This window comes from Chrysemys picta, chromosome 10 (assembly GCF_011386835.1).
Source record: "Chrysemys picta bellii isolate R12L10 chromosome 10, ASM1138683v2, whole genome shotgun sequence".
Lineage (NCBI taxonomy): Eukaryota > Metazoa > Chordata > Testudines > Emydidae > Chrysemys > Chrysemys picta.
This window is the reverse complement of record NC_088800.1, coordinates 48584365-48610156: the sequence shown is the minus strand read 5'-3', so window position 1 is coordinate 48610156 and position 25792 is coordinate 48584365. Positions and strand designations below refer to the sequence as shown.

Here is a 25792-nt window from a genome sequence, read left to right as displayed (position 1 = left end):
ACAGAAGCCATTGGCTGAGAGGAACGTCAGTCTGCAAGGTCAGGTCAGGGCCAAAATTAGTTCACGGGGCGGGATTGCACCCAGAGCGCGGCTTCCCATTGGCCGCGGCGCTCCTCTGCGCGTGACCTCGGGGCAGGCGGAAGTGCAGGAGCAGTGCTTGAGGCAGCATGGAGGCTGTGGGGGGTGAGTAGTGTGGGAGCTGCAAGTTCAGAAGGATTGGGGCCACTCTGCGGGGGATTGTAGGGAGGGCTCCCGCAGCTGTGCTGGGACCGCCTCGCTGCTGTAGTTCAGTGCCGAGACAGAGCCCACGAGCCTCACCAGGCTGGGAAAGCCCCGCGCCGTGGGGACTGCGAGGCTCAGCCGCTCACGCTAGTCCCCGGTCGCTGCCCGACGCTATGCGCGGGGAGCGATGGGCTCCCGGGAGCCGCCTCCAACGCGGGGGGCATCGCTGAACAGTTGCTGTTTGGACTGTGTGTCTGCGGCACCCAGAACAGCCACATGCGTCACTCGGAGCCGCTGTTGACCAGGCCTGCCGTGCCTTGGGTGGGGCGGGGCTTTGGCTACGCTGGGACTGGGGGTGGCTCCCAGCCGGGGTCTGTCGCTTCCCCGTGACAGCGAGGTAGGTCCCCAGCATAGTTAAAACACAGCCTTTCAGAGCAGATTGTGCCTAACTATCTTGGGGACAATTATATCGTAGTCTAATGCAGTAGGTGTTCGGTGGGTTTTTGTAGTGTGGACAGTACCTAAAACAGCACAGCACCAGTTTCCAGGTGGAAGGGTATCTTACTCAACCCTGTCACATGGACTTTGCAGAAACTGATGAAACTGCCAAGAATTTGTGGTGTGACACAGTACTAATAACCTAGCTCAGTCCTATTCCAGCTACATTTTCTCTTCTCCTGTGACCAGCAACTTGGGGTTAAATCCACAAAAGGGCTTAGATGTTGCAACATTGAGCATTGCAGTACCTAACCTTTAGGCGTCCTGTTGCCCAGTGGAATCCTCAGCCCAGAGTTAGGTGCCCAGGCATGGGGAGAGTTAAGCACCTAAGGGCTGGTCTACGCTGGGGGGGGGGAGGGGAATGGATCTAAGATACGCAACTTAGTATCGAAGTATCTTAGACTGAATTACCTGGGGTCCACACGGCGCGGGATCGACGGCCGCGGCTCCCCCGTTGACTGCGCTACCGCCGCTCGCTCTGGTGGAGTTCCGGAGTCGACGGTGAGCGTATTCGGGGATCGATATATCACGTCTTAACAAGATAAATCGATTGCTACCCGCCGATACGGCGGGTAGTGAAGACGTACCCTAAGACTAGGACCGACAGAATGGGGCTTATTATGCTAAACTTGAAGCTGAATAAATAAACCAATCAAAAATGCCAAGCAAAGGGGTGGGATGTAAACAAAACATCAATAGATACCTACTCTGGTCCAGAGGGAGGCACAGATCTCCACTTGGGATTCACAGCTGTCATCCTGCTCCTGGTCTTAGGCACCTAAGGGCTGGTCTAAACTAGAAAATAAGATGGATCCAGCTACGTTGCCGAGGGGTGTCAAAAATCTACATTGCTGAGTGACGTAGTTAAACTAGCCTAAGTCCCTATGTAGACAGGTTGATGGAAGAAATAGATTACATATGCTGGATTGCGTACTCTAGAAAGGAGGTGGGTTACATACGCTGATGGGAGAACCCCTTTTGTCGGTGTAGGTAGTGTCTACAATATAGCGTTACGGCTGTGTCGCTGCAGCATTTCAAGTATAGATAAGCTCTAAGTCAGGTCAGTCCCCGTCTCTATTTTACTCAGGTGTACATGCATGAGAGATGGAGATTGATGGTCACTCCATTATAACCAATAGCCCAGAGGTTAGGGCACTCACTTGGAAGGTGGGGGACCCATTTTCAAATCCCTGTTCTGCCTGATTTGGGCATCCATCCCTGGGGAGGATTGACCCCCATACTATTGCGTGTTTTGGGGTGGGTCTCTCTCAAGCTCTCTGGTTGGAACTGTTCCACTTTGTATAAATCGTTAAATGTTCATTGGAGCAGGAACTGGAATTTGGGGCTCCCATATCCTGGGTGAGTGACCTAACCACTAGGTTGTAGAATCAATTTCTTTCTGGCCCAATGAATAGTTAATTATTCATACAAAGTGGTCCAGTTCCAACAGGAGTGGCTGTGGGAGACCTGCCCCAGAACACCCCATCACATGCGGATGGGCTCTTTCCTGGAATATGAGTGATCCCAATTCAGGTCATTGCCATTTCCCAGGTGAGAGTCCTGACCACTGGGTTATTGGGCATTCTTCTGCATGCCACCTACCTGTCTCTTGTGTGAGGGCTTCAGAGAGGGCTGGATCAGGCCCTGCAAGTGAGATGTGAGAGAAGGGCACCTAGCTTGTGAATTCCATCAGGTCTTGTGATAAATGAAGGGGTGTGTGTGGGGCGGGGGGGAGAGCTCCCTTTTATGGACGCCCAGCCAGCCAGTTGTCTGTCTGTGGTGGGTTTCCTGGAGAGCAGAGACAGGGCTGGACTATGCTGTAAGAGCTTGCGCCAGGTATGAAAAATCATTAAATCATACCTAGAAACTACTCATTTGAAACCCCAGATATGCAAGTAGATCAGGAAATGTCTAGGAAGATGTGATTAGGTTTATCTCTCTTATTTCTTTATGGCTTGTGGACTTCTCTGTGGTAACCCCCAAATGCTTTTGTTTTGCATGTAACCATTAAGCTGGACCTCAAGAAAACGATTCTTGATGCTTAATTATTATATTTGCTCTTTTTAAATCTAGCAATAGCTTAAGTTCTAGATGTATTTTCTTTCTTTTTGTTTTTAATAAAATTTACCTTTTTTAAGAACAGGATTAGGATTTTTGTGTCCTAAGAGTGCATATGTTGTTTAATTAGCTGGTGGCAACAGCTGATTTCCTTTGTTTTTCTTTCTCAGCTCTTCCTCGGGGGGGGGGGGGGGGGGGGGGGGCTTGAGGATACACCAGAGGAAGGAATTCCCAAGTGCACCTTTCTAGGTTCTCAAAAAGGGGTTTTTGCACTTGGGTGGTGGCAGCATCTACCCATCCAAAGTCAGAAAAAAGTTGTAACCTTGGGAGTTTAATACAAGCCTGGAGTGGCCAGTATTAATTTTTAGAATCCTTGCGGGCCCCCACCTTCTGCACTCGAAGTGCCAGAGTGGGGAATCAGCCTTGACAGGGCTTAAGCATGACCTAGAGCACCGAGCAGCTTGGTGATGTCAGGACCGTAATGGTTTTGTGTGCATCTCCCAGGAGGGATGTAGGCACCTATGGGATTAGACAGCAGCTGAATAGAGGGTTTGAGGATCTCAGAGTCCTCCCACATGTTAGCTCTAGGTACCTAAAATGGCAGTTATGTCCTTTTGTGGATCTAGCCTTTGGAACTCACTGCTTTCTCTTGTCCTTGGCCCCTTTGAGAGAGCAATAACAATGCTACCCTTGTAAATGCCACCTAATATGCTCCCCAACAATATGACAATCAGACAATTCATCTGTATACAACCAAAGAGGGAGAGAGAGAGAACCTACATAAAAGGATGTTCGATATTAAACACCTATGGAAACGTCTTGCAATTTCTTCCTTTCATTACAAAGGAGAAAGAGAGCAGAGATCTGTGCTATGAGTTACCTTTGATTGAGTTCCTGATTACTTCTCCCATGGTAAAAGCAGGCTCCATCTCAAGATGAAGTCTGTTTTTCTCACTCAGCTTGTTCTTCAGTAAAATGGAGTCTTCCTCTTCCTTGATTGCTATTTTATGTTCCCTGAAACACTGGAAACCCCCTCTGAAGCAGGAGACCACATCTTCCTCTCAAGTGCTGCTTCTGATGGTTCGGGTTTAGGGAACCTGGTGTCTGAGGTACACCCCACTTTGATATGTGAAGGTTCGGGAAATTCCTTGATGACTCACGTTAACTATTCCTAGCTATTCCTGTTTTTTTCCTGGACTTAATAAGGCTTGTGTTTACCTTTATGTCTGAGTCCTTAGGGTTTCCAGGATGTGTTACTGACCATTCAGGAATGTGAGGAGCCATTGGAATTCAAATAGTCCTTTGTTATCTCTGAGTCAGGTGAGGGAGTTCTCCATTGGACACCTGGTCCAACTAGTGCAGAAGTACAGATAATGTAAAGATTCATGGAGATGGTTTAGCTATAATTAGGGCCTTAGAAAAAATCTTCAGGAAGTTGTGTCAGATTTGCAAATTGCAGCAGAGGTGCTGATATTAACTTTGTTTATGAAACACTTAAAGTAACAATCAGTAACAAAACATACCTAAAACAAAATTAGGTGGCACTCTTGCTTTAAAATCATGTTACTCTCATTGATCCCGTGCTTCTTTCCCTTGCTCCCACATAACAATCCAGATTTGATTTTTAGCAGTAAAGGCCTTTGCTGGAACACAAGATCCCAGAGATGAATTCTGTCTGCCTTTGGAAAGATGGGTTTATTGAAAACCTGTGGTGTATAAGCTTTGTTTCTGGTGGTTGATGAGACATTGGTCCTTAAAATTGTCAGTGGTCTTTGGTCCTGGAGGTACAGCAAGTTCCAGCCCTCTGCCAAATATAGCATGTGAGTTCAGAAACTAACCAAGATCCCTAATTTGCCATGAGGCAGCGTCATTTATCCCAAGCTCCAGAAACTTGTAACAATACCCATCCTCCTCCTCCCTTATGCGTAAAGCTGGTCCCCTTGGGTCAAAGTTGAATTTCATTGGTGAGGAATCTCGCACTGCCACTTATCTGTGCTGTGACTCAGTACAGAACTTCAGTCTCGGGATGGTTCAAAGGTGTAATTTCCCCCGGTGTCATTAGTCGTGAAATGAATGTGTTAATGCAGGTCTGCTGGGGCTTTCAAGGGATTTATCTCCATTTTGAATTTTTCTTGCTTTCGGAGCTGTGTAGTTCTTGTCTCTAGATGGATCTTTAGATCACAGATTTCAGATTTTCTCCCACCTCTCCCAGTACCCTTGTGGCCCTCTAGTTATATTCCATTTAAAGAATCTCAGAAGAATGTGTTCACAGCCCTTCCCTGGGGACTGAAAGCACACTGTGTATGAGTCATAAACAGAAGTTATTTAGACCAGAGCAAACACTGACTGTGCAGCAAGCAAACTGAAGAAAATTTAAAACAAGACACTAACACATCGAGAAAAACAAGATCTGCACAGCACAGAAAGGAGGAAACTCCTAGGGGACTGACGGCTGAGGAGAGGGAAGGCCCAGAGCATTTCACTAGGTCCCAGATTCAATCTGGCCCAGAGCAGTAGTGACAAAAGCATTTAAGCATGTGCTTAAGTCCCACTGAGGACAGTTTAAGTGCTTTGCTGAATCAGAGCTAAAGTCCTTACCACCCACTGGCTGTATGTTGAGCTGATGAGTCACAGCTGTGTTCCTGTGTGCCACCATCACATTTTGACTCAGGTTGCCCCACTATTTTTAAACACTCTGCAACACCTTAGCCAAAATGTCTTTTCTGTACTTTACATGGTGATAGCTCCTTTAGTGGGAATGATGTCCTAGCTGTGAAATGTGAGGAGTCACTCAGCTGGCTGCCTATGGCATTGCTATTCATACATCCTCAGTGCAGCATGATGCTGTGTAGAGGCGCAGGGATGCCTCAGTGTTGTTCCGTTGTCCTTCACAGAGAGAGGTAACCTGGCTCGGGTTGGACACATCCTTCTGGTGCTCTCAGGAAAAGGAGGCGTGGGAAAAAGCACTGTCTCCACAGAGCTGGCTTTGGCTTTACGGCACGCTGGGAAGAAGGTGAGCAAGCTTCCATGTGTCAGTCATGAGTGTATTCTCCTTCCCCATGTGCACCCAAGATTCTAGTCTGGGGTTTTGCTCTCATAATCTAGGTATTAAGCATCTTGTAGCATTTTTTATTTAGTCATTAAGAGCCTTCAAGAACATGCTGCTGAGATTGAGCAAAAATTATTTTTACTATATGATTTCTGATTTTTTTGCATTTATTTGACTAAAAAAGCTGCAAAGTCCAGCTTTAAGGTCCTCCGATAAAGATGCTATAGATGTGCAAAATATTATGAAAGCGCTGTGCAAAACTTGTTCGTTATAATTGTCCACATTATGCTAATAGGGAAATAGGCAGAGTGGGGAAGTGACTTGTCTAAAGTCACACAGTGAGACAGTGGAAGAACCAAGAGTAGATAGCCCAGTCGTTTGAACATTGGCCTGCTAAACCCAGGGTTGTGAGTTCAATCCTTGAGGAGGCCATTTAGGGATCTGGGGCAAAAATCAGTCTGGAGGTTGGTCCCCCTTTGAGCAGGGGGTTGGACTAGATGACCTCCTGAGGTCCCTGCCAACCCTGATAGTCTATTAAAAAAAACAAAAACAACTCAGGTTCCTTGACACCTAGACCTCAACACTAGGCTATGTTGCCTCCCTTTCCTAAGTAATATCTGCCCTGGACTTGGCAGGCTTCGATATACTATGCTCTGTGTTAAAAGCTACTGGGATAGTCTCACACTTGCTGTGTGGATGGAGACCATGAGGGTTGGGTCCTTGACCTTTGCTGTCATTGCTCTCCAAGGCCTCCTATTGTCTTGCCTGTCCTGCTTTAGGGCAGCTATTGTGTGGGCAATGCCGAGTTATAGGGCATGAGTATGAGTAGGAAAAAGAAAGGGGAGGCAAAATCCCTCTAAAGGTTTCTAGGGGTCTGAGAGGACACTGGGCTTTGCCTATGGAAAGGTAGAGAGAATGACTTGGAACAGGGAGGGGCCCTCCTGTGCATATAAGCAGGACATGAGCTATATGAATGTTTACAATTTACATTGTGGCAAAGGCTCTCAAAGCACTTAATACACAGACACACTAACTAAAATGTGGCCTCTTGTGGGGGAGGGAGGGCAGGCGAGTGGAAGGAGGGACAGCCACTCAGCACAACAATAGTGGCAGTGGGGAATTGTGGCTGAGTACACAGGGCAAACAAAATGCCCCAAAGGCTCTTTAAAGTCCTGCAGAGCAGATGGGCCATGGTTTTTAAGGTCTCATTTGAAAGATTTCTGTCCAGAAGTTCAGTGACAACACACTGATCTCCCTTGGAAAGGTGAAGGGCTGTGTGAACTCATCTGGGATTTGAACATGTGGTTCCTGTGTATTTCAAATATGATGTGTAGGCTTTTAAGCCATCCTTTCCATAAGGTCTGGGCTGTAGAAATCAGTGAAGAGTTATGTTTTGCCACTGTGGTGGCCCTCTGTGCTGTCTTAGTGTAAGGGATTGTCTGAATGGTTCCCCGTATTCACTGGCAGGTGGGGATCCTGGATGTGGACCTATGTGGCCCCAGCATCCCTCAAATGCTCAAAGTCCAGGGCAAGGGCGTGCACCAGTGTGACAGTGGCTGGGTGCCTGTCTTCGTCGACCAGGACAAAAGCATCTCTCTCATGTCGATTGGCTTCTTGCTGGAGAAGCCAGACGATGCTGTGGTTTGGAGAGGACCCAAGAAAAACGGTACAGAATGCTTTTACTCTTGGTAGTGACCTTACAGCAATGGTGCCCAAACTTTTCCTGTTGTGCCCCCTCTCCATTACTGCACAGCCAAGGCTTCCATCCTCAGTTGGGCTGAAGCAGAACTGGGGGCAGAACTTGGTGGGAGATGGGGGGAGAAAGCTGGGGCAAGAGGTGGAGCTGGCCTGGGGGCAGGGTGGAGCTGCAGCTGGGACCAGAGCTGGGCTGGGGGCAGAGCAGGGGGCAGAGTGGAGCTGTGGCTGGGGGTGGAACAGGGCTCCAGCCCCCCCCCCCCCGGGGGGGGCACACCCCACAGTTTGGGGACCACTGTCCTACAGCAAGGGCACCTCCTGCGAAAATGAAACTCGTTGAAATACATCCTTGCCTTACTTACAGGCTGGTCTTGTCTTGCATATGGCTCATTATCCCCTTGTGCTTAGGCATGGGTTGCAGTCTGTAGTTCTTGCTACGTTTGAGCAGGCGAACTAGGGCTGGATAACAGACTTTGACCTCTAGGTTGTTGCTTTCAATCTAGGCCTGGTCATCATCTGAAGCTCCCCTTTCCTGCTGGCTTCTTCTCCTGGCTCCCAGCTGGGATCGGTGTCCGAAGCTGCCCTGGGCTTTTTACCTCAACTCCCTGCCAGGAGCATGGCTCCTGCCGTGAAATTGACAAGACAGCCAATGTAAGGGACGCAGTATTGCCCTAAGCTACACTGATATAAGCCTTACGCCTCTCGTGGAGGTGAAGCTATTATGTTGGTGTAATGGGGCTCTTACATCTGCAGGAGGACGGCTGTAGTGTGAAAATTAGGTCGACATAAGCTGCCTTATGTCGATCGAACTGTGTAGTGTAAACCAGCCCTGGGGTATGAGCTGGTAGATCTGTCCTGTGCTCTCTGGACAGGCATCTATAATGCTCGCTATTGTTGGCACACAGAACAGAATCTCGATGGCCTTGGAGACTGAACTATTCTCTTGCCACCTAGATGCATTCCCTGTAGGGCAGGATAGAGACCCTGAGGGAAGATGGCACTGCCACTGCTTCTGTTGATGAAGGGCTTCTCTTCCTACTTAAGTCTATTCTTTTGCACCTATCTGTTCACACAGTGTGGTGATCTGATATCTAACACCTGCTGCACTGTTCAGATTACAGACCACACCTCAGCTGAAAGCAAAGATTTTCCTCCATTTTGTTTTGGCAGCTTTGATAAAGCAGTTTATCTCCGACGTGACCTGGGGAGATCTCGACTTCCTCATTGTGGATACACCTCCGGGGACCTCGGATGAGCACATCTCTACAGTAGAATCCCTTCGCCCATATAAGCCTCTCGGGGCAGTCCTGGTCACGACGCCACAGGTATGTAATGCTTGCTGGGGCAGATGTTTCCACACCCTGCCCTGGGGTCACACCAAACTAATATTTTTATTGACCCCATTATGCCTTTAGGTTTGTGTTTACATGACCCTGTATGAATGTCAGTGTCTCTCTATGGCTATTAGTTCTGCATTTCTACTCCCTTCATCCCTCCAACCTGTATCTGTGTACCCTGCCCTAATCTCAAGGATTGGCAGCACTGGATGAATGGGCAGAAAGACAGACATGCACCTCTCTGATTTTGCTGGCCCTTTATCACTGATACCCCATGACTCTGTGCCCACAGGCGGTGTCTATAGGGGATGTCAGGCGAGAGCTGATGTTCTGTAAGAAGACAGGATTGCGAGTGATCGGGATTGTAGAGAACATGAGTGGTTTCGTCTGCCCGCACTGTTTGGTGAGCCCTTTAAAACTGACCCACGGTTGAGTACCCCTCTGCCTCAAAGGGGTGCTAGGCAATCTGCTACATTGTTATGCTTGAGGCCTGGGTTTGAATTGACTTTTCTTGACTGTGGTCCCTTGGCTGCTGAGAGACCAGGGAATGCCATGAAGGTAATGTGGTAGATCTCTGGAGGCGAGCGGCTGACTGTACCGCTTTGTGGACCCTGCCCTCCTTCATTGGCTGGCTGTTGGGGTAGGTTCAGGAGAGGCAACTCTTTTGTCTTCCTACTGGGTGATGAGGGCTAAGAATGTCTTTGAGGAAGTGCATGAAGTGGGGGGATCAGCAGCTGCCAGAGGCAAATGAGCGTTGCTTGCTCAGATAGCTGTATCATTCTCTGCATTAAATGTACCCAGATAAACAGTCATGTTGCCCATCTGTGATGCCCGGCGGTCTGCAGAACTTCTGCTTTGGGAAGTTCCTGGTGACTAAATGCTGTTTCTTCTGCTCTTCCAGGAGTGCACAAACCTCTTTTCCAAAGGGGGTGGTGAAGAGCTGGCCAGGCATGCTGGAGTCCCATTCCTAGGTGAGTGCCTTTTGAATACAGAGCCCTCCCTAGTGGGAGGGGTAGATCAGAAGAGCAAATGGTTGGTGAGTGGTGAGAACACAGTGCCACAAGGAGCATGGAATGAGGTCCAGAAACCAGTTGAGGTCTGAGGGGCAAGCTAAGGAGGGGCATCTCCAGTTGAGGTCTGAAGAGAATCTGGTTTGGGAGAGGAGCATAGAGCTGCCAAAAGGATGTGGTCATTGTATGTCTGGCCAGTAGAGAACAGAGGCAGAGAACCTGACAGTCCAGTCTGGCTTTGGATATGGTGGGAGATTTGGAGTGATCCTAGTTGCCTGCCGTCAGGTAACGGCAAACACAGGCAGCACCACTGAGAGTCCAGTGGAGCTCTTGTGAGAGAAATGAGGAATTTATTTAAACCTCCTTAATTATTTATTCCTCCCCCTAATCAAGGAGCAATAGTCTCGACAGTGATGCCAGGGTAAATCTCTGCTGATTGTGGTGCTAGAAGCACTTATAGCTCCTTTCTACCCAGAAAATGTCTGATATGGTGCCACATGTCTAGAACCTAGTCTTGCAAGTGAGCAGTAAGGAGGTTAATAATGCTCAGTCCTGTTTGTCTTATCATTTTGTCTCTTCTTTGGTTGATGTGGGTGTCTCACTCCCACCTTTGTCTCTCTGACTTGCATGTGTAACTCTCATCTCTGTAACTCGTCCCAGTGGTCTCACAGTCATTCTCTCCCTTTGCCCTCTCACACAGGGTGTGTTCCCCTTGATCCCCAGCTCACTCAGAGCTTGGAGGAAGGCAGAGATTTCATCCAGGAGTTTCCCAAGAGCTCTGCCTTCCCTGCCCTTGCTCACATCGCCCAGCAGATCTTGGACAGGACATTCTGAGCGTGTTTCTAAGGCTGGACTCTCGTTGGCCACATCTTTGCAGCGCTGTCAGCCATGCTCCAAGCCGATGGGAAATGTCAAAGCTATTTTAAAGCATTTTGCAGGGGAAGGGTGTCCTTAGGACCAGTTTGCAGAGATCTGGGAAAGGGAAGTGACACTGTCACTACTAAAGCCTTGAAGAGACCTTACTAGAGCTTGCCATTGCTCTCTAAGGGGGAGTGTGCATTTGCAACACCATTTGCCTTCTGAACAGTTGAGCACTATGGCTGTCCTGGAATTGGCTATGGGGGCACGGGTGGTGCAGCTTTTTCTAGTCACACAGAGAATGTTTAATCTGCCCATGAACTCCTGCTACGTTAGTACATTGCGAAGATGGCTCCCCTCATGCTGTGGTGCTCCTGCTCATTTCTGCAGTATTCTTGGCGCTGTCAATTGTGTGTAGCCATTGGTCTCTGCGGCAAATACTGGGGTAGTGATCCAGGACAGGAAACCCTTCCCTTATTGAACTGAATAGCACCAGTAATCTCCACCCCCAACTCCTGCTGCTGCTACCTTCCCCCAATTGCTTCTGTAGTGCTGCACACATGGTACTTCCTAGTTCGCAGTGACTGCTGTCGGCTTCATGCCAGATCCTCTGACCCTAGATCCTAGCTGAGCCATCTCACTCTGAAGCCATAAGTATTTGGTACAGAATATGCCTATGAAGGCATGTGTGATGACATCAAGTCTCTACAGGAGCTCTGAAGTCTGTTTACTGAGTCTGTATCTTATCATGCCTAACCTAAGGAACACACCTTCTTTTGGCTCCCTGAAAGGTGTCAGGGTTCAGGAATATTTGTAAAGGCTACAGACATTAAATAATGTGTTCTTACCATCTAAATGTCTCATTGCATTTTGTGTGGTGTGTGGGTTTTTTTTTTTTTTTTTTTTTTTTTTTTGGTGGAGTGGGGTTTGTCCTCTTCCCCCCAACTGAATCCTACTTTCCTTCCTACAGCCTTATGAATCTGTTTGTATTTGGTAGCAAATAATGGTTCCCCTCTGTTGGCCACTTTTTTTTTTAAGATTAAGGAAGTGCTACATTGGCCTTTATGGCTAGAGAAGGTGGTCCTCTCTAAATCAAGTCTGGCATCACTTCTGTCTTAGTATCAGGATGAATCTGGGCTACCCAATCAAAACAGTCATTGGTCTAAGTGCGAGGGAGGTCTTGAGTCACTGCCTCCATAGAATCTCTGAACAGCATCCTCCTTTCCCCATCAGGATGGATGTTCCAGAGGCCGGTGACTACCCATTGTAGTGCTCCTGGGAGCGAAATGATGGGTGTGCAGATGTGGAACTCATATCATTGATCCCAGCTTGCCTTCTCACTAGAAGTGCTGCAAAGGCAAGCAGCAAGCTCTGTTGTGCCTTGCTGATCAGGCTTCCCTTTGTGACAGCCAATGAGGGGCTCTGAAGGGAGCCATTCCCCCTCCCCCAGCAGGGGTGGGAATTGCTCTGATGAGAAGGAAGTAAAGAGTCACAGGACATGGACTGCATTGAGGCGTATACTGAGCGGTAATTTGCAGGAAAACACTTTAAAACTTAAATGTAAGCGAGGGATAGAAAAAGATGTGATGTCTATTATAACAGGAGCTAAAGTCTTTTTTTACGTGGTTTAAGCAAGATTTATTCTATTCTTTTAGTGGTAAAAATATGTCTCAATTCTGTTTGTTTATATATATATTAGGGCTGTCGATTTAATCGCAATTAACTCACACGATTAACTCAAAAAATTAATCGCGATTAATTACACTGTTAAGCAATAGAATACCAACTGAAATGTATTAAATATTTTGGATGTTTTTCTACATTTTCAAATATATTGATTTCTATTACAACACAGAATACAAAGTGTACAGTGCTCATTTTATATTATTATTTGTATTACAAATATTTGTACTGTAAAAGTGATAAGCATAAGAAATAGTATTTTTCAATTCACCTCATACAAGTACTGTAGTGCAATCTCTTTATTGTGAAAGTGTAACATACAAATGTAGATTGTTTTGTTTTTGATTACAGTTATGTAAAAAAAACAATCTAAAACTTTAGAGCCTACAAATCTACTCAGTCCTACTTCTTGTTCAGCCACCACTAAGACAAACAAGTTTGTTTACATTTACGGGAGATAATGCTGCCCACTTCTTACTTACAATGTCACCTGAAAGTGAGACCAGGCATTTGCATGGCACTTTTTGTAGCTGGCATTGCAAGGTATTTACATGCCATATATGCTAAACATTCATATGCCCCTTCATGCTTTGGCCACCATTCCAGAGGACATGCTTCCATGCTGCTGATGCTCATTTGAAAAAAAAAAATGCGTTAATTAAATATGTGACTGAACCTGTGTTCCCTCTGAGTGCTGTTGGGCAGCTGCCCAGGAGGGATTCAAGTGCAACGCACATCCGGCAGTGTGTGTTCAGGTGCCCCTCACCCCGCTGCTTTGCAGCCAAGTTGCTCCCAGGACTCTCCTTCTGGCTGTGCAGAGCGGGGGGTGGAGGGGGCTGATGTCAGGGTGCCCCCTTCTATCCGCCCCTGTACCCCATCTCCACAGAGCAAGGGAGAGGGAACATCCTGGCTCAGGACCAGAGGTGAAAGTAATATTAAATTCTTACCAGTATGGCTCAGGCCCTCAGAAGGGGCGGGGCTGGGGGTCAGCCTCCCCCAGCCAGCCCATCTGTGCTTCCTGGCCCTTGGGGCTCCGGCAGCCATTTAAAAGGGCCTGGGGCCCCGATGCCGCAGTAGCACTGTAACGTCGCTGCCCCTCCCCCCGTGGGCGGCCCTGCTGGCAGGGACTCTATCAGCAGTGCTGCCCACGGGGGAGGCAAAAGGGGCAGTGACATTAAAGTGCTGCTGCGGCAGCACTTTAACTTGGGCTGTGTACGGGCCGGTATCGGCTTCTTATCGATACACCGTACAGGCCCACTTACACCCCTGTTCAGGACACTGCAGGAGAGCTGCTGTGGTCTGAGGTCTGAACGAGCCTTGAAGCCTTCCCTTCCCAGAGAGTGCCTTAAAGTGACAGCACACAGTCTCTGAGACTTCCCCTGCCCCGCTTGCTCTCTCCCTCCCTATCCCACTTCCTCCTGCCCATGTACCCCATCTCTGCAGAACTGGGGAGGGGAGACAGGGCTTAGGACAGAGCAGGAGAGCTTTCAGTGAATACCTTAAAGAGACAGCGCATGGCATCGCTCAGAAACTTCCCCAGCAGCCAGCACATACACTGTCTGTGTCACTCTCACATACACACACTGTCTCTGTGTCACTCACCTTCCAGCACATATTTATATTATTGTTGTTGTTACTTCTTGGTACTTCCTGCAATGCACATTCATTCTCTGTAATTTTTTCGTTCAAAGTGTGTTATTTGAGTTTTTTGACTGGTCTATGCATTTCATAATTTTTATTTCTCTTACACTTAAATTTAATTCTTTGAGTAGTGAGTTCTAAATTGCCTAACCTGTCCTGGCTGGAGTAATTATCTCTATGGTAACTTTTTAAAAATATATATATATGATATCTAGGTTTTTTGTTTTTATTGGTGGCACACATCCGCACATACCTTGGTGCACATATTTATTCTGCACGTGGATGGAAAAAATTAGAGGGAACATTGGACTGAACTCTTTGAGGGAGAATTGTATGTCTCCTGTTCTGTTTTACCTGCATTCTGCCATATATTTCATGTTATAGCAGTCTTGGATGATGACCCAGCACATGTTTGTTTTAAGAACACTTTCATAGCAGATTTGACAAAACGCAAAGAAAGGTACCAATGTGAGATTTCTAAAAATAACTACAGCACTCAAGCCAAGATTTAAGAATCTGAATTGCCTTCCTAAATCTGAGAGGGACAAAGTGTGGAGTATTGCTTTCAGAAGTCTTAAAAGAGCAACACTCAGATGTGGAAACTACAGAACCCAAACCACCAAAAAAGAAAATCAACCGTTTGCTGGTGGCATCTGAGTCAGATGTTGAAAATGAGCATGCGTTGGTCCGCACTGCTTTGGATCATTATCGAGCAGAACCCATCTTTAGCATGGACGCATGTCCTCTGGAATGGTGGTTGAAGCATGAAGGGACATATGAATCTTAAGCGCATCTGGCACGTAAATACCTTGCAACGCTGGCTACAGCAGTGCCATGCGAACGCCTGTTCTCACTTTCAGGTGATGTAAACAAGAAGTGGGCAGCATCATCTCCTACAAATTGTAACCTAATTTGTTTGTCTGAGCAATTGGCTGAAGTAGGACTGAGTGGACTTGTAGGCTCTAAAGTTTTTTACATTTTTATTTTTGAATGCAATTATTTTTTGTACATAAATCTACATTTGTAAGTTCAACTTTGACGATAACGAGATTGCACTACAGTACTTAGGTGAATTGAAAAATACTATTTATTTTGTTTTTTTACAGTGCAAATATTTGTAATAAAAAATAATGTGAGCACTGACACTTTGTATTCTGTGTTGTAATTGAAATCAATATATTTGAAAATGTAGAAAAATCCCAAAATATTTAAATAAATGGTATTCTATTAACAGTGCAATTAATCTCACAATTAATTTTTTTAATCGCTACACAGCCCTAATATATAATAAAAAAACTTTTTTTTGTTTGGTGTTTTTCTTTTTCTTTTTTTTGTAGCATGAGGGAATCTCTCTCTTGCAGGATTTGCAGGATCTAAGGTTTTTGTGAATGGGAGCGGGATAAAAATACAAGAAACAAAGTGGAATCAGGTGGGAGTGGATACTAGAGCAGGTTTAAAAAAATAGTCCTGGGCAGAGCTCTAGCGTGAATCTCCACCACACTAGCCTGCCGTGAACTAACTGACTACATGGACCCTGCTGCTGCCTGGTAACAGTTTGTTAATGTGCTTTGATTTGGTCCTCTTTGAAACAGGACTAGACCAAAGTGCATGTCACCAGGGTTCGCACAGACTGCAAAAATGTGGCAGGCTAGTGCGGTAGATTTACACCCCAACTTGCGGTGAATTAAATGTTTGTGAAGACAGATTCAAAGTCTGCACATCTATCATCAGACTGTTTCGTTGCTAGCTTAAACTGAACTTTACCTTCTTCCAACTCCTCTCTGCTACCCCATTCTCTACCACCAGCCTCTGCTAACTCAAGCCTATGATCTCTGGTTCTCTTTGCCTCCTCCCTTTACCCTGCTCCACACAGCCAGGCTGGGTCTGAATCCTCCCTCCTTCCTCTGTAATATCACTAAGATCCAGCCTTTTCTTTCTGTCCATGTCACCAAAATTCTATTCCATGCCTTGGCATCTTTTGTCTTGTCTACTGAAACCTCTCTGGCTTTCCTGGCACACACCTGGTTCCCTCCATTCCAGACAAAACGCTGCTGCTAAGATCCTCTTCCTTATTTGTTCTGTGTATGTTGCTCCCTTTGTGAATATTCCCATTGTCTCCCACTCCATTAGGTACAAGCTCATCTCCTTCAGAGTCCTGCACATGTCAGCAGTGGGCATTTCTTTCTATTACCAAGAGATTGTCAAGAACCACCTTGACCACTTTGCTTATTCAGTATGTTGTACACCTTTGTTCTTGGGGCATGACCTGAGCCTGCTGCTTAGAAAGGGCCAAGTACATAATGAGCACTCCCTGAAATAAACCAGCAGGGTAAAGGGCTGGGGAGTGGGTTTAGCTTTTGTCAGGAGTAAGAAGCAGCTGAGTGAAGGGGGCAGGGTACTAGTTTGTAGGGGTGAGTCAGCCATTTGTATTGAGTATGTGCAGGTGGAATTCTGTGAGCAGCTAGGAGAAACAGCACTGCAGATACCTGCACTCTATTAGAGCACATTGCAGTTATAAAATATATATATATATATATATATATATTATTGCAACCAGCACCTTCCTTTACCAATCTAAGTGCAGGGATTTGCATAATTAAACACCTGTGGGCAGTAATGAGCCAAGTATCCCTACACTCTGGTTGGCTGAGATCATTTCATAACAGTTTCCACCTTTTTATAGCCTGTTGGGTGCAACCGAGGTGATCTGGTATCTGCCTGGCAATCTGCATCCAAGTGTGACTCCTTGAGGAACTGATTTTGCAAACTCTTGTGGACTCCAGTGGGAGCAGGATCAGACCGCTCATCTTTTTGATTGCAATTGAACTCAGGATAGGATTCTCAGAAATGCTTAAGAGACTTAGGAACACAAGTCCCACTAAAATCAATAGGATTTGTGCACCTAAGTCACTTCACCACTTTGAAAAAAACCATCTATCAAACTTAAATAATGAAGTCTGAAAGCAATTTCTCTGTAACAAGCTCTAGCTTTGCTTGGGGTGGAGGTTTTTAAGGTAGGCAGGAAATGGCAAGAGACTGAGACTTTAAACAGTGTCTGCTGCTCACGAGCACAACTCTTTTTTTATAAGAATTCTAACTAGTTGAGGTACAAAATTAAAAAAAAAAAAATCACAAGATGAGCAGCAGTAGCTCCAAAGGTTTATTTGCCTGCTGTGATTTATCAGGGAGTTGATGTGCATGGCTTTTCTTAAACCTGCCTAAATCTGCCATTGCAAGGAGCTGTTAAAAGCTTGTCATAGAATAGAATCATAGAATATCAGGGTTGGAAGGGACCTCAGGAGGTCATCTAGTCCAACCCCCTGCTCAAAGCAGGACCAATCCCCAACTAAATCATCCTAGCCAGGGCTTTGTCAAGCCTGACCTTAAAAACCTCTAAGGAAGGAGATTCCACCACCTCCCTAGGTAACCCATTCCAGTAACCCATTTTCATGTGCGCTCTGCTCTCCTAAAACTACAGGTCGGGTGTCTGTTTTTCAAGCCTTTTCCCTAAGCTTTACACGATACCTGGCTTCAGTGACCAGATATTACTGATGAGGCTCTGCCCTTGACTTCCTCTCCTGTGAGCCATGGGTTCTCAACTGGAATTCAAGAACAGGTTTTGGGGGGGTCATGGTCATCCTCCCTTTATTATTTCCATTATGGTAGCACCTGGGGCCCTAGTTATGGATCAGGCCCCATTGTGTTTGATGTTGTACAATCACAGAATGCTTTATGGGTTCCTGAAACTTTTTTGCATTGCAACGCAGGGTCACACAGAATGGAAAAGGTTGACAACCACTGCTCCAAGCTACTGCAGTACAGATGGGATGAAGCCCCTGCTTGCATTACCTAGTCACAACTGGGCTGATTCTGGGGCAATGATATTTAACTTTATCAGCATTCCCACTAATGAGCACTGTGGCCCAGACTTTCCTCCCCTAGCTCAAGAGGATCTTGGTTTCTCCATTTGCTCTCCCCAGCCTGAGGTCCTCATGTTGCAGTGATATTTTTCCATTAAGGAGGGTTGTCTCCATGATCCATTGACAACAGCACCTCTGCTAACCAGGAGTGGTTGCTACAAAAAGCTAATATGAGATGTTCCTTGCTCCTTGGTGGCTAGACAGGTTGCCTATCCATTGCTCCCAGCTCAGGAGTGAGACCGAAATGCTGGACCTTAGTGGCAATACCCTTTCAGGTTGGCTTTTCAGTCAGACTCTTATTGTACTATGATCATTTGTTTGGGTTCTTTAAAATCAGTTTTAATTTTGGAATTGGAAAACAGCCCTCGGAGAAAGCTCCTGTCCACTCATAACTTCTCACACACCCATTCTTTCCTTCACTTTTCAGAGCTGGGCAAAGGAATGCTGGCTCTGAATCACAATGCTAAGTTCAAATAGCCCAAAGGTAATTGCAAAGTCCAAAGAACCTGTTTACCCCGGCTGCTCAGCCAAAGCTGGTATGCTGGTTCTGTTGAAAACTGCAGCTATACAAATATAGTAATGGTACAGCATGGAGAGAGAAAGCTAAAGAGTGCTGTGCAATCATATTGGTCTCCTTGGATAATGGTGGAACATGCTATTTTGGACTGCTACCCCGGTGAGCTTGGTAAAGAGATCAGGGAAGGTGGTTGAGATGCCAGATAGCGATACCCTTTTACTTATTAGCCCATAGGAAAGTAGTTCTCCAGATTCTACCTGAACTTGTGCAAGTATGTGTCTAATGCTGCCAACTATAGAAAGCAGAAAGTCCTCTGTAAAGAGGAAATGTGTTAGTTAGCAGTGAGCAAAGTGATCTTCACTGATTTCCCTCAGGTCAAGGCCTGCCAGGTCTGGTGGGCTTAGGCAGGTCAAGTTGTTGTACACGTACACGGGTGTGTGGGAATCATCCCCCTCCGTAAGGGACTGTACAAAACGTGGAACCACTGTGGGATGCTGCAAGGAAAAGTCTCTCAGTTCCTTCAGTGAGCAATTACAGTGCCACTTGTTTCCTTCCAGCCACAGCTGCTCCAGCACAGGTGAAGGGCCCAGAGAACCAACTGAGAAGGTTTCCAGAGAATTGTTTCTGATACTAAGATACCGCAAGTTTGCTAAGGGGGTAATTGTGGTGTTGTCCAGCATCTCCAAATGGTTGTTGGAGAGGTCGAGCCAGAAGAGACGCTGAAGTGGGCTGAAAGCGTTGTGAGAGATCTCCAAGAGCTGGTTGGAGGAAAGGAGAAGGTATTCCAGGTTATTCAGGCCTACAAACATGTTGGGGGAGAGATGGGTCAGCCTGTTGTGCTTAAGGTCCAACTCCAAAAGATCATGCAGGTCATTCAAACTCTGGTCTTCAATCATGGATATGGTGTTGTGCTGCAAGAAGAGCCTCCGGAGGCAGGAAAGGCTGGAGAAAGTTTGTGGCCTGATTCTGCTGAGACAGCTGTTTTCCAGGTGAAGGCTATGCAGTTTGGTTAGGCTCTTAAAGACATAGTCAGGAAGTGCCTTGAGGCAGTTACCAGACAAGTTCATCACTGCGACGTTAAAGAGTCCAAGGAATGCCCCCACCCTGATCTCTTGAATCTGGTTGTTGTTCAGTGTAAGGACCTCCAGCTGGCCTAGCCCATCAAAAGTCCTTTCTGCCAGGCTCCTGATCCTGTTGTGTCCCAGCTGCAGCTCCTCCAGGAACTGGAGATCTTTGAAAGTCCTTGGCCTCAGGCTGGTGATTGAATTACTGGATAAACGCAACACGTGCAGGCTCAAAAGGCCCAGGAATGTTTCTTCAAAGAGCAAGATGAGACGATTGTGGGAGAGGTCTAGCCACCTGAGGGACTTCATTCCCATGAATGCACGTGGGGCAATTGCATTGATCTGGTTGTGGTTCAGGTAAAGCTTCTGTAGTTTCTGTAGCTTGACAAAGATATTGAGCTTGATGCCCTTGAGCAAGTTCCCACTCAAATCCAGCTCCTTCAGCTCACTGAGACTGCAGAAGATTTGGTGCTGCAGGTAGGGCAGCTTGTTCCCAGCCAGGACCAGTTCCCTCAGGTTAGGCAGGTTATGGAACACTCTGTCAGGCAGCACCACTAGTGAGTTCCACCCAAGGTTCAGGTACCAGAGATTGGAGAGCCCAGCAAACAGGCCTTCCTCGATTTTGCTGAAGTGGTTGTTGTTGAGGCTCAAGGAGGCGAGGTTCTGTGTGTGAAGGAAAGTGTTTGGTGCCAAATGCTTCAGCCTATTCCGTTCCAGGTGCAGGTGGTAGAGGCCCTTTAAGCCATGGAAGGCGTGCTGCTCAATGCTCGCCAGCTGACTGCTCTGCAGGTTAAGGAAGTCCAGGTTGGAAAGATTCCTGAAGGCCATAGCTGGCACAGAAAGGAAATTGTTCCCATCCAGCCATAATGACTTAACGTTGCTGGGAATGTCTTCTGGGAGGTGCGTGAGGTTCCGGGAGCTGCAGAAGATGTTGAGTTCCTCGCTGTAGTCATCATAGCTGCAGGCACATGAGCTGGGGCATTTTAGGAGCTCTGTGTCAGGCTGCTCCTTGGATGCTTCTCTGCTGGGAGATTGGGACCCTGCTGCCAGCACCGAGACCAAGAGTAACAAGAGGGCAGTGTCTGCTGGGGGAATGGAAGGGGAGATTAAGACAGAACAAATGGAAATCATTAGCTGACAATAAACGGCAAAAGGAAACGATGCAAAGATGACATGGTTCACTCAATGTACCCCAAATGCCAGTACCATGTAAGGCACAATACTGGGGACTGAACAACCATAACATGGAAGAACATTGTATTATTGTCTTTCTTCAATGCTTGATGATGGTTGCGGGAACTAATCCTGCTGAACTTGGTGACTGTTTTGCCATTGATTTCACTAAGAGCAGAGTTAGATCCAGGGTCTGTAGAGTGACTTGAATTTTCTCTCTGTTCAGTTATATAGGCCAGACTCACCATTGCCCTGGGCTTGTGTACTCATTTACACCAGTGCAAATGTTCTTGACCCTCTTTGTACTGGTATAAATGACTGCACAAGGGGCAAGGCAACAGTGAATTGGGACCATCATTTTGAAATGTGGGAGTGACATTCTTAGCACGTAAGCCAAGAAGTGCACCTTTAGGAGCATGTTGTGTGTCTGGGCTAACTTAGTCAGGTTGTTCACGTCCTTCTGTCTGTATCTATTTACAATCTGTTATCATTTGGCTGAATTGGCTCTTCACCTTGACAAGAGTGGGATTGCAATGTCTGGGTAATATTCCCTTTTGGTATGTCTGATAATTGCTTCCTCCCGCAGACATGGGCAAATTGCTGACTCAGAGAATCAGTCTGTGACCAGAGGTTGGTTTCCTCTCCCTACTCCACTGAGCCTTTAAAACAGGGGTCTGCCATTTCTTTTACACCCTAGAAACAATTCCTGGAGGACCAGTGATGATGACTTTCATTAAGGCTGTCCTAGCTCCGCCCTCATGCAGGCTCACATCCTCTAATAGGACAGGACATGGTTTCTAGAGCTTGATCAATGCATCTCCTTTGATTAGCCAATAACAGACCAGTGCAGTTAGTGGTTCATCTCTCCTCCACCACTGTGGAGTAGAAAGCATTGCCTATGGGGATCCCATTCCAGGCATGTCTGCCAAAGCATCTCAGTCCTCACTGTCATCCTTGCTGTACTTGCCCCCAAGCAGCTCTGCCAGCACAGCTCAATCTGGACCTGCAGCCCCCCTCTTTTACTGACCACATTCAGGACTGGTGCAGGTGGTCACAAACCCTTCTTCGATGTCAGTGGGAGCTGTGGCCTTAGGGCTGGACTCTTTAACAGAGGCTGTCAGTTGTCTGTCAAGAGGTTAGGCTGGCTCTATGAAATCTTTTACGAGTAACTCAACTTGCTGTAGATCCAAGCCCAGAACACTGACGCTGGCTGATGAGCACCCTAATCTGTTTTCTCAACCAGCCACATTTTTCTGTTCAAGGACATGTAATTCAGCAAAGAGAAAGAACTGCTCCCTTAGTTGCAGCCATTGCGCTTACAGGGGAAATGGTGGTGGCTTTATCAGCATGGAAGGCCATGGGTATGTCCTGGAAAGTGAGCAAAGCTTATACAAGACAAAGTGCCAAATTCAGACCTGGTGTCAGTGGAAATACAGCCACTGAGGTCAATTTTGAGCAAGGTCTGCACTTGATCTTGATCATCAACTCCTTCCTCCCTCTCCCCCCAATGCTGAGCAGCAAACTCCATTTCTCAAGCTCCTTTCCTACCCGGCGCTTCCTGGTCCGATTGCTCGTGCACCTAGCTCATGCTTCAAACTTAAGTGTAATGAAGGGGAAAAAAATATAGGCTAGCGCAGGAAGCAGTGCATAATAAAGATAAATTGTTCGGTACAATTCAGGTGTGCACATACCATGTTGTGCTGTAGCATCACAGTCCTGGGCATTGAGGCTATCTCATTTCTTTTAGAAAACGCTCTTTTCAGAGGAGCTCACTTCAGCTTTTAAATTTGCTTTGAGAAATGGGGGGGGCGCAATGAGCAGAGATGGGTGAACATGCCGGAGCTAGCAATTTTAGTGAACAATGTGAATGAAATCTGAAAACCTTTTTATACCCTGTAATTTAAATGCTTCCCCCCACTCCGCATGGATTATTCAATAAATCGTTATGGAGAGCTCTGTGCTCTGTATCAAGGTTAAAAGACTCCTCTAAATGCTAAGCATACCCTGTGGGGGCCCTGTGTATGAGAGAGATGTTGTCTTTATTAGAAATGTTCTTTCTCTACTCCTTTTTTTCCCCACAGTCTCTCCTAAGTGGCAGGCACTGCTGGTGTTCAGTTCAAACTTTCAAACACAGGATGTTCAAGTGGGTTTGAAATTAGGCCACATGAATTCATCCAACCCCATTCACAAAGGAGGGGAGAATATAGCAAATTAGGGTTAGATAGTTCCACAGTTTTGAAGTGCTGGGAAAACAAGAAGAGTAGAAGTTGGTGATTTCAGATGATCTGTTGCACTCTTGCAACAAAGCAGCGGTTTCGTTTTAGTTAGGGAAATGAGGCCATCTGTTTTGTGATGCACACCAGTGCCTGGTTCTGGTTGTGTACTTTAAAACTGAAACTTGTGATGGTAAAGTACTGATCCTATGCCCATCAAATCCATTCATTACTTTTCAGCATGACTTCCCACGCATCATGCAGCAGGGATATCCTGTAACATTATACTTCCTCATCTCCAATTTATTTGGGGGAAGGATAAATCAGGAATGGCCAAGCTATTTGGGCAAGAATATTGCCTTCTCATTTTTTCAGGTTTCTGTGCAGGTTTAGAGCAGACACCATTAAAATCTGCACCATTACTACTTGTGAGAAATGAACATTACTGCAGTACTTCTTATTAAGAATTAACAATGAATATTGCAGTTACATGAACTAACTCTAAGTGGCAATTTACTTGCAAGTGCCCTGTGAACATTGTTCTAATGGCACCCACTGCACTTGATCCTGCCTTCCCATGTATGACACACATACTTGTGCCCATGGGTGCTGACCCAGAGATTTCTAGGGTGAGCACCAGCACACCCTGCTTATTGGGGTGTGATGGGGGAGAGGCCAGATCAATTCCCCAAAGTACTCATGTTGCAGTCATGTAGTCTGCCCTGCCAATGCTCTCTCTCAAAATGAACTCCAGGCTTATTCATCTCTATCTATCCATGCCCATCACTGTGGCATGTACAGATCTCCTCTATCTAACCTATAGTATCTACATGCTAGGTTGATAATACCCCCTATATGTACTTAACTTGCATTTTAGAAAGCCCATAATTATGTGCTGATGGGTTAGCTCTGGTCTATTGTCTCTGTTTACATGCCTGCCAATGTAATAGTCTTTTTTTGTGTATGCTTGTCTCCAACAGTATTAGCACACCACCCCATACATTCAAGATCCTCTTGGACCAGCAATTAGATTTTCACTGCATGTTTTAGCAGCATTTTTCTTCTTCTAAAATTCCAACAGTAGATGCACTCTGGCCCCCAACCTCTTAGAATTAATCTGATCTTTCATTATTTGGAAGCTCTTGCTGCAAAAGAACCAATCTGTTCCTCCAGCTGCAAAGTTATTACTCTAGCAGAGACACATGCACTGTGCATGCAATCACTAAAGCTCCTTAAAGTAGCACACAGGACATAATAAAGCCTGAACATTATCCTATAGCAGCAGAGGTGGCAAAAGAAAAAGAAGTTGCTGAGCAAAACAAGTAGAAAGTTTCCAAGAACTCATTGATCTGCTCACCCTAAACTATTTACCTGCCCTTTCTTGTGGGATTTATTTGATACTCTGGTGCAGATCCATGCTGTCCTGCTCTGATGAGGTACTATTGGAGGAATGTGGGAAGTTGCTTCCACCTACCTTTCCTTGTGTTCATTGCGGCAGAAGCATGGGAAGGAAACATTCCGTGGACAGACGATTCTGTTCTCTGTATTTTCCCCCAACTGATAATGTAGTGATACAGCAACCACCTTGATGCCTGTCCAGCACTCTGTGCTCGATTGGTTTTAACCCTTGTGCTACCAGCCAGGAATGCGGGGAGGTTTTTATTACTAAGGCAAGGGATGTTGATTGAAGGTCTTGAGCTGTGTGTGTATATTCTTCTCTGAGTCTGTCACTCTGGGAGTCAGATTTTCCTGACATCTATAACTGGGAACAAATATACTGAAAATACTGGTGAAGGTAAGCAAATGGCTTCTCTCCCCTTCCCCGTTTTAGGTCACTGTTGTAATTAATTTAGATGCCCATGTGAGGTTTATACCCCCTCTGGGAAATAACAAGTAGGGTTGATTGAGAAGTGAGTAAACAGTCCTGGAGAGAACCTGACTTGACTACTGAATGGAGATGGGCTGAGGAAGTAGCTTTCTGATCTGGATTAAATTTTGATGAGGAGTCAGGTTCAAGGCCAATCAGTTCTAGGGTTTGAGCTTGATGGGGCCAGATGCTGGGAACCTTGCAATGCTGGATGATCCCGTGACAATCTTGAATGATCCACGTCTCATGAGATTGTGAGATTTCTGCCATCTTGTGAGATGTTCTTGTCGAATGCTGGCTGCATCTGAACCAGGCTTAGCAAATAGAAGGGTTCTGAGTTGGAACCAGAACCATATGGGCAGGTTCAGATTTGGAGATTCAAATCCAAGCCTCCCCTCTAATCTTAAAGGGATTGGATTTGAAGTTCCAGTTTTGGCCCACCTCTAGTTCCAAATTCCCATGGTTTTTCAGGCTTGGGTTTCTACCAACATTAGAGGTAGAGCACATAGTGGGGAACAAAGCACTCGGGTTCTAAAGGCTTTGAATTGTCTTGGTTACTGGGCCAGCAGATGGCAGAGTAGAAACATATAGGAATAAGGGAACAACGTGCTAAGCAGAATGTATGTCTAGCCCATGGTCGAAGAAAAGGATCTGGGGTGATTAGTGTGGATAACTGAATTGAGATGAGCAAAACAGAAGTACCTTACTTAAAAAGAGACAACAAATGGGTGATACTGTTTCCCAAAAGAGCCCTGGCTAGACTGTCTGGAATACTACATTCTGTGTTGGTTGTACAATGCAACAGAGAATATATGTTTTAGGGCTGCATCAGGGGTGTTGCGGAGTATGGGCTGTAGGATTTGGCTCCTACAGGGGATGGATCTGTTTTTACAAAAAATGCCTGTGGGTCTGAAAGATCTACGTTATGAAGAAATGTTATAGGAGCTAGGATTGTCCTCTGGAAAAGAGTGGTAACAGTGAGCCAGT

At 46.2% G+C, this 25792-nt stretch overlaps 2 protein-coding genes across 13 annotated transcripts; one reads left to right on the top strand and one right to left on the bottom strand.

Annotated features, from left to right (window-relative positions):
* Positions 1 to 49: 49 nt before the first annotated feature.
* Positions 50 to 11583, top strand: NUBP2 (NUBP iron-sulfur cluster assembly factor 2, cytosolic). Of its 11 annotated transcripts, XM_065559752.1 has the most exons (9): positions 1127 to 1221; positions 2171 to 2271; positions 2949 to 3027; positions 5673 to 5791; positions 7295 to 7493; positions 8693 to 8847; positions 9152 to 9262; positions 9761 to 9830; positions 10570 to 11583. In XM_065559752.1, exons 5-9 carry the CDS (start codon positions 7340 to 7342, stop codon positions 10701 to 10703), a joined length of 624 nt encoding a protein of 207 aa, XP_065415824.1. In that variant the 5' UTR covers positions 1127 to 1221; positions 2171 to 2271; positions 2949 to 3027; positions 5673 to 5791; positions 7295 to 7339; the 3' UTR covers positions 10704 to 11583. The 11 variants fall into 11 exon arrangements, with proteins under 11 accessions (XP_005294422.1, XP_065415822.1, XP_065415827.1 ...); XM_065559751.1 differs by lacking the exon at positions 2171 to 2271 and having other exon boundaries at positions 543 to 1221; XM_065559748.1 differs by lacking the exon at positions 2949 to 3027.
* IGFALS (insulin like growth factor binding protein acid labile subunit) lies at positions 11025 to 24568 on the bottom strand. 2 transcript variants are annotated; one of them, XM_042851558.2, is made up of 2 exons: positions 24413 to 24568; positions 11025 to 20637 (listed from the first exon to the last, which is right to left on the bottom strand). In XM_042851558.2, the coding sequence occupies exons 1-2, from the start codon at positions 24453 to 24455 to the stop codon at positions 18824 to 18826; spliced, it is 1857 nt and encodes a 618-aa protein (XP_042707492.2). In that variant the 5' UTR covers positions 24456 to 24568; the 3' UTR covers positions 11025 to 18823. The 2 variants fall into 2 exon arrangements, with proteins under 2 accessions (XP_042707492.2, XP_042707493.2); XM_042851559.2 differs by having other exon boundaries at positions 11025 to 20634; positions 24413 to 24559.
* Between the last annotated feature and the right edge of the window lie 1224 nt (positions 24569 to 25792).